At 32.0% G+C, this 8,510-nt stretch overlaps 1 protein-coding gene across 2 annotated transcripts in view; it reads left to right on the top strand.

Moving 5' to 3' along the window:
• The window catches only part of Cdc10 (cyclin-dependent kinase 10), a 34,317-nt gene that overhangs the window by 17,908 nt on the left and 7,899 nt on the right, over window positions 1-8,510 (top strand). The window contains exons 1-5 of one of the 2 annotated variants that reach the window (XM_011069877.2): window positions 1,644-1,801; window positions 1,999-2,153; window positions 2,244-2,844; window positions 3,891-4,187; window positions 4,279-4,412. In XM_011069877.2, coding sequence (XP_011068179.1) covers window positions 1,792-1,801; window positions 1,999-2,153; window positions 2,244-2,844; window positions 3,891-4,187; window positions 4,279-4,412 — 1,197 coding nt within the window. In that variant the 5' untranslated portion in view covers window positions 1,644-1,791. Of the gene's footprint in view, window positions 1-1,643; window positions 1,802-1,998; window positions 2,154-2,243; window positions 2,845-3,890; window positions 4,188-4,278; window positions 4,413-8,510 lie in introns of those variants that run through there. The other variant, XM_011069875.2, reaches the window with a different exon arrangement.

Here is an 8,510-nt window from a genome sequence, read left to right as displayed (position 1 = left end):
GCTGGAAACACAATGAAAAGCACAGGCAGTAGGAACAGGGAATAAAAGATTTCAACCTATCGGAAAACATTCATTCTATTTATTATTCATGAACACATAATGCATAAGAAAATGAATCAATCAAAGTCCTTTATTTCCTTTCTTAATTTATTTTCTTTCCATAAAATAAAAGACTCTGATTGGTTTATTTTCTTATGCCTCATATTTTATGCGTTAAGGCTTAAACACAATAAGCACAAGAAACAGAGGATGACGAGCTGTCCAATCAGAGTTCTAGGATATAATATCGAATCAGAGCTCTGATTGGACAGCTCGTTATTCTCTGTTGTTATGTCTATTGTCTGTGCCTATTGTATTTAAACCTTTATGCAAGAATCTGTTACTCATATTTATAGTCTTTCTTTGAGGAATAAGGATTCCTTGTTCTTCATTTCACGTTTCATAAACTTTCCTTGACCAAATAAGAAGCCTTATTAATTTCCTTTTCTCAAGGGAGATTATGAGTTTCCTTGAGGAGGAGGTGCAGTTTTCATAACCAGGCAAATCTCCAAATTTAATTCGTCACGCCGATCTTTTTACTTTCGATAGCTTTTTTCGGAAATAAACTCCTCTAAAAGCATTTTCTCCTTCTTCTTATAATAAACATTATGGCGAATTCGATTGGAAGCACTGATGCATATTAAAGCTGTTGTACATTGATTTGAGTATAAAAATAAAATGCAAATATTTCGAATTATAAAATACATATTTTATCTAATAGTACAATAAAATCTATTGAGTATTTCACAATTTAATCGATTATATATTTATTTATAAATATTGGGTCATCTAAAAAGTATCCGCGGTTTTTTGTCACTAGATGGGTTGATGGTCAACACCATCTAGTGACAAAAAACCGCGGATACTTTTAGATGACCCAATATATATTTACGTTATTTTGTACGGTGGTTTTAATGCGTATCAGTGAGCAATGAGTGCGTCCAATCAAATTCGCTATTAGTTTTATTTTTGTCCATTATTGTTGCAAAATGCTTAATCACGACCTTATTTAATCAACAATGCCTAATCTTTATTATTCGTAATTCATGATATTAGGTATGCATATACTATATATTGGGTCATCTAAAAAGTATCCGCGGTTTTTTGTCACTAGATGTATGTTGATGGTCAATATCTAGTGACAAAGTACCGCGGATACTTTTTAGATGACCCAATATTATGACATGCTACCCTCAGTAGGTTACTAAAATCCCTAAAATATTTCTTCTTTGGGAAGGCAGACTTGAGATCCGTTTATGAAACAAGGAGGCCTTGGAGAATCGAGGAATCCTTCATGGAGACTTCCTTTACTCTTAAAATAAGGAAGGACTATTACATTATTGAATATTACAAAAATGGTTAAAATTTTCACCTTTCACTTTCCATCCTAGGGATAAAGTTTCATGATTGATACCCATAAGCCATTATTTTGTGGTCGCGCCAAATAGACCACATCCTAGGCTACTTCTTTTATGCATTTTTGTCGTACGACAAACGTGTACAGAGAGATCGCATCTCTCTATTCCATAGCCAATCAACAGGCTTGAAAAATTTGTCGTGTGACTAAATGCACAAAAAATCACCCTAGAACTCTAATCAGTGACTGTGGTTTCATTCACAATAAGAGTTGGCAATCCTGACCATGCACTTGTAACTGCAAAAATAGACGCATTGGTTTTCATCACCTTCATAGTTTGTCGGTTTTGCGTAAATCAAATAATTGAATATTTTTCGTGTAATTTAACAGCCAACATGACCAAAGGTATAACAGAGATTGCGCTTCTGATTTTTAAATTAATTAAATACGAATATAATATAAATTGATTATATTTACACTTCTAAAAAGTAATAGATATTTTTAAAAGATATGAGAAGTAATATATTATTAAAAGTATAAGATAAAAAAAAATAAACAGATTGAAACAACTAAAGTTTCGAATAATTTATGTTTTTCTTCAGACGAAAATTTAGAAAAGAAATCCGTGGAACGTAATGATAGTGATAAGAAAGCAGTATCTGATTCTGGGCCTGATCCTTCTGCCCCAATCACAAGAAAAGGAGTATTAACATCCTTTTTAACTGGCAAAGCTATGGAAATACCAGAGCAAGATATTGTAATAAATTTAATACTTTATCATTTATAGTGAATTTTTATTTCTAAGATTTTATTAAACACGACTCTAGATTTTATTTATGTGTTGCAGCTTGGCAAATGCAGGTTTGTCTCTGAGTTTGAAAAACTGAATCGTATTGGAGAGGGTACTTATGGAATTGTGTATAGAGCCAGAGATACGAAAAATGATAAAGTTGTTGCATTGAAAAAAGTGAGAATGGAACATGAAAAAGATGGATTACCAGTAAGCGGTCTCAGGGAAATATCGGTTTTATTATCATGCCGACATGAAAACATTGTACATCTAAGAGAAGTAGTGGTAGGCAGAAGCTTAGAAAGCATATTTCTTGCAATGGAGTATTGCGAGCAAGATCTAGCAAGTTTATTAGACAACATGCAAGCGCCATTTTCAGAAAGTCAGGTCAAATGTATAGTATTGCAAGTATTGAAAGGTCTGCGTTATTTACATCATAACTTTATCGTTCATCGAGACTTGAAAGTTTCTAATCTTCTTATGACTGATAAGGGTTGTGTAAAGATCGCAGATTTTGGACTGGCTAGGTGGTTTGGTTTACCTTTAAAGCCAATGACTCCTAGAGTAGTAACATTATGGTACAGAGCACCCGAATTACTATTGCAAGCTAAGACACAAACTACTTCAGTTGATATGTGGGCAGCAGGGTGCATATTGGGTAAGAAATCAATGCTGTATATGCAGTGTATTGTTGTTTTAATTATATTAATTTATCATAATAATTATCAGGGTTGGATAAATTAATGTTTTTTTTAAATTAAAAAAAGTTAAAATTAATGGTTTATAAAATTAATAAAATTAAGTTAAAAGTTGAAGGAATAAAATAGTAACTTAATAAAAGTTAAGATTGAATTAACTTAAATTTAAAAAAGTTAATTTTGAAAAAAATTATTTTTGAGATAAGAATGTCCTAATTTTTCTTAAAATGAGATTACTTTAAATAATACTTAAAATATAGATAAATTTAATTTTTTTATTCGTAGTAAGTTATTTATATACATATAAGAGTCACATCATAAGGTTTTTATCAAAATCTTGCGAGAAGGGTATATATTATTGGCATTATCTCTCTTTCTTCAACCTTTATCTAACTTTTTTTTAACTTCTGAAGAAACAACTACTCACGCATGTTTACGATTACATCGACTAGATATTTGTTACAAAAAATATACGTAAAAATTTAAAAAATAGGTGGATGTACAGTACTGTTTTACAACAATTCTTCATCTAAGGCTCATTTCATATTTATGTTGCTGAAATATGTTTATGACACCTAAAATTAGTGTTATTCAAATATAAGCTGGAATTGACAAAACCTAGCGAGCCAATAAAAATTGGCTACTGTATGGCTCTTATTATAGAGTCTCTAATCATAAAATCATTAAACTTTTTTTAATATTAATTCTCTAATGTTTAAGATTTTATAGAAAAAAATATTAGCATTAAGAAATAGAAAAAATTTTTTAATTTGAAAAAGTTAATAAATTAAAGTTTAGAAGTAATCAAGTAATTAAATTAAGTTAAAAATTAATGCATTTAAAATTAAATAAGTTAAAAGTTATTAACTTTTTAACTTTTTTTAACTTTTAACGTTTTAACTAATTAATACCCAACCCTAATAAAATTATGTTATATATAATTTATTTATTACATTAGAATATATTCACAAATATGTGTACTATATATTGCTTCTTTTATCCTTAGGAGAATTATTGGGTCATAGACCTTTATTACCTGGTAGATCAGAAATCGCACAATTAGAGTTAATTGTCGATTTGTTGGGTACACCCAGCGAAGCTATTTGGCCAGAATTTAATTCCTTACCAGCGCTACAGAATTTTACACTTAAACAGCAACCATATAATAATTTGAAACAAAGGTTCCCCTGGTTGAGTGCTGCTGGTCTTAGATTATTGAATTTCTTATTTATGTATGATCCAAAAAAGAGAGCAACTGCCGAAGAATGTTTGCAGAGCAGCTACTTTAAAGAAGCTCCTTTACGTTAGTATTATTTAGACTTTTCTTAAATTGCTTTTTACTGTAGTTAATAATTCAAATTATTTATTTAACAGATCGATTTGATATGTTGTAGCTTGCGATCCAAAACTAATGCCTACCTTCCCACAACATAGAAACATGAAAAAGGCAGCTGCGCAGAAAGAAAATCGTGAGCAAGAACCTATTGTTACCGATCAAACCAATAATCTACCGGCAATTTCAGATTTGGTATGTTTTATAAGAAAATAATACATATAATGATTACAAAGGAAAGACCAGAAGCATGTTTTTGAAATGCATTTAAAATGCTTTTAAAATAATTTGTTGCAAAAATTTCTTTATGTGCTAACATTAAAATAAAAACCTTAAACTCTTAACTTCAGATATTTCTTAATTTTTTCAAAAATATACAAATTTTCAAGTTATTGTATTGATTATAATCACTTAACAAGATGTTCTCAGGAAAAAGAGAAAAAAGTTGAATATTACATATTTCAAGATTAATCAACTTTTATTCCATGTATATAAATACAATTCGAATTAATGTATTTCCATCACTACTTCAACAATACAGACAACACAACGACAGCAACACAAGTTTATATTAATCCGAATTATATTTATACTGAATAGAATAAACATGTTGATTACTCCTGAAATATTATAATATTTAATATTTTTCCATTTTTCCTTGAGATCAATTATCTTGTCAAGTGATTAATCGATTCGATGACATCAAAATTTTTGTTTATTTTTATAAAACTAAGATATCTAAGAATCCACACAGCAATTTATCTAAGGAATAGCCTAAGAATATAGAAATTATATGTTTCGCGGATTATCTCCGTGTCTGTCATTCTTGGAATGTCAACATTTCATGAATGTTAGTTTACTTCATCAGGGCAATGAGCAGCCTGATGTCCTGAGAATGTTTGTAGGACACCCCTTGGAGGTGTTGTGTGGGAAATTTGAAATTCTTAATTTTGTTAAGGGGATCTTAAAGTCGTCCTATTTTACCACGATTATGTTTTAGAAAAAAGATCCGAATTGGTTTCACGGATTGTAAAATTTTTTTTACAGAATTAAAGAATGCATAAAAAGAAATCCCAGGAAACAGAATTTCATGAGAAAATCAGAAAAAAAATTAAAAATTCACTTTTTCTGGCATGTACAACTGTCACCTGAGCTTAACATGAAATTGCTTGATATGAAAATTTTACAGCTTGTAGATGGAAAATAAGTGTGAGTTTGATTACTTGAACGAACAATACTGAGTTTATGGAATTAATCAGTAAAATATATTTATTTTGTTTTTGTTACATTCACACGAAAATCAAGAGATTTCTGTGCACCCGAACAGCTGATGTTGATTCTGATTGGCTTTTTTTATGTATTTTACTGATAAATTCTTTCGAGCCTCGTTTCATACATTTGTGAAATTAAGATTAAAAGCATAGAAAAAATATTTCTAAAACAAAATTACGTGCTTTGTAAAGCACTTTTTCTTCTTACAGATTCGAAAATTCTGGAAGATTTTCCAATCTGTAGAAGAGTATTGGTATTGATATGTTTATTGATTTCCCTTAGTCTGGATCTATATAATAGTTTTAAGCCTTAAGAAATTGACCAATTATAGTCGAATGCGAGGACAATAATTGACTATGATTTGATAATTTCTTATAGCTTAAAGCTTAAAAATCTATTGAAGTTTTAAAGCTTAGGGTTACAAATATGTAATATCATCTCGCTATTACACACTTCTATAAAAAAATTGATCCTAATCAAGCACTAACATTAAAAAATTAAAAGATTATAAGAAATAAGGAAACAAAATAGACAAAAAATACGAAGTAAACAAAAGAAATACATCAGTTGAAATCTCAAATTACAAAAAAAAATAGAACAGATAATAAGTGATTAAGAATACGGTCAACGCGATGCTGCAAACGCTTTGAAGTGTTTTTTAACTGGTCAGTTTGTAAAATTCTTTCTAATTGGTCCATCAAATGTTTCAAAGCATTTGTAGCTTTGACCACAGCCATAGACTAATGCATATAAATAATGAGTCTTAACAGTCCGACTGCGCTTACGCTTGATTACCCTGACTCTACCTATTCTATTCCCCCCCCCCCCTCCATGAACACGCACGCACGCACACATGCACATCGCCGTCTCCCTATCTACTTATCCTATTTTGTGAACTTCCGCTTTTGTTTACAAAAATTTTTATTCTTTTTCTTTCTCTCTCATTCATTCTTCCTTTCACTCCTTTATTTCATTCTCCTTTCCCTCTCTCGTTTTATCTTCTCTCCCTTATTCTTTCTTTTCAACTCTCTCAACCACATTTCCCTCTTCCCATTCCTTCATTCTCAGTCTCTGCATCTCTCCCACACATGTTCCCATGACTATCTTGTATTCGCACATCCAACGTTTTCTTTCCTTCTCTCCTCACTAATACTTCCCTTTTATCTCGTTCTCTAGTCTAAACCGGACTATCTTTTTTCATCTATTCTCTCCCTATCCTTTTTCCAGATATGTTGGGATATCCTCTCCTTTTATCCTCCCATACCATCTATTAGGCTTAAATTTCTCTATCTTTTCTCATCTTTCTTCCCTTTGCATTTCTCCCTTTCGAATTCCCTCATTCTCCTTTCTCACATCCCCTCTGCCTTATCTCTTCCCTTTTCTCTTTCTTCCACTTAGATATCTCCTCTACTTCTCTCTCTCTCTCTCTCTCTCTCTCTCTCTCTCTCTCTCTCCAACATTCTCGTGCTAAGCTATTCCCCCCCCTCTTCTTTTCAATCTCTTTCCAAATTTTCCATCGCCCTCCTCATCGCATTCCTTCTTAATTTATTATAATTCTTTTCAGCTCTTCCCTCACCAAGTCCCTCTCTCCCGGTGTTTTCCTCTCCATCCCTAAGACCCATCTTAAAAATCTTGCAACTTTTCCACTCTCTCTTTCCTCCCATCCCCATATTTCCGCTCCATATCCTATTATTGACCAAATCAACCTGTCAAAAAACCATATTCTCCTTTCCTATTCCTTCTCAAACCTTCTCTTCCCGATTCCCTATACCTGTCCCATATCCTGTCTTTTTTTATTCTTTCCTTTATATGTGTCTCTTGCTTTATATTCGTTTATAGTGTGTATCTCAAATAATTAGATAAGAGTTATAAATAAGAATTATAAATTCTTTCACTTCCTCAATTCTTTTCCCTCCATCTTTGCCCTCCCTTTCTGAATCTCATAATTTTTGTCTTCCACATTTAATTCCAGTCCTTTTCTTCTTAAATATTCTTCAGATTCATACTCTATCATACTTTCTCCTTCATTTTCCGCTAGCATTACCATGTCGTCTATGTATACTAATGTGTATCCTTCTTATCATTTTCATTCCTCCCCATTTCACTTTCCTCATCTTCTCTTCTAGATCCGCTATTAATAGATTGAATAACAGAGGGCTGAGCGAATACCCCTGTCTTACTCCTCTTGCCAAAAGTCTTCTCCCATATTTTCTCCTAACTTTACTTTGCTCTTAGTTTCTCCTATCATTTCCCCCATTCTTCCTATCAATTCTTCTTTTAACCCTCTCTTTCTCATCAAATCTAATAGTACTTTCCTATTCACCATGTCAAAAGCCGCTTTGAGGTCCGTTAACATTTCTGTCTACCATCCCTGCCTCTTTTTTTGCAATCTGTCTATTTATCACAAAATTTAGCACGTATGTTATCCATCATCCCTTTTCCTTTCCTGAATCAGGTCTAATCCTTATCCGGAATTAATTCTTTCTTTTTCATTTCTTCTCTTATCCTTTTTATTAGAATTGCTGCATATATCTTGTAAAGGGCATCAGTCATCCCTCTATATTCCTGCACTATTTCTCCTTTTCTCTTTTTTATAATTGTATTATAATCCCTTCATTCCGGCCATCTCTCTCCTTTCCATATCTTATTACAAAATTCTCAGTCGCCCAGTTCTCTAACTCCCCTCCTCCATATTTCCATACCTTGTTCGGTATTCCATCTTCTGCCATCACCTTCCTATTTTTCAGTCTCCTCAAAACTTTCCCCATTTCCCTTCCTATCTTCTTCTCTCCGTTCATCTCTTTTCTCCCTTCTCTCCTCTGACTACTCTTACCTCAATTCCTCCTTATAAACTCATAAAATACTTTTCTCATTCATCATCTCTATATCCTTATTCACCCCTTTCCACTTTCTCCTCTCTTTGGTTACTACCTTCCATGCTTGACTCTCTGTCTTCACTCCTTCCACTATTTTTAATCATCTTTCATTTTCTTTTTTTTTTCTTTCACAAAATTTTAGTAT

This window comes from Acromyrmex echinatior, chromosome 11 (assembly GCF_024713525.1).
Source record: "Acromyrmex echinatior isolate Ae372 chromosome 11, ASM2471352v2, whole genome shotgun sequence".
NCBI lineage: Eukaryota > Metazoa > Arthropoda > Insecta > Hymenoptera > Formicidae > Acromyrmex > Acromyrmex echinatior.
This window is presented reverse-complemented; position numbering and strand designations above follow the sequence as displayed.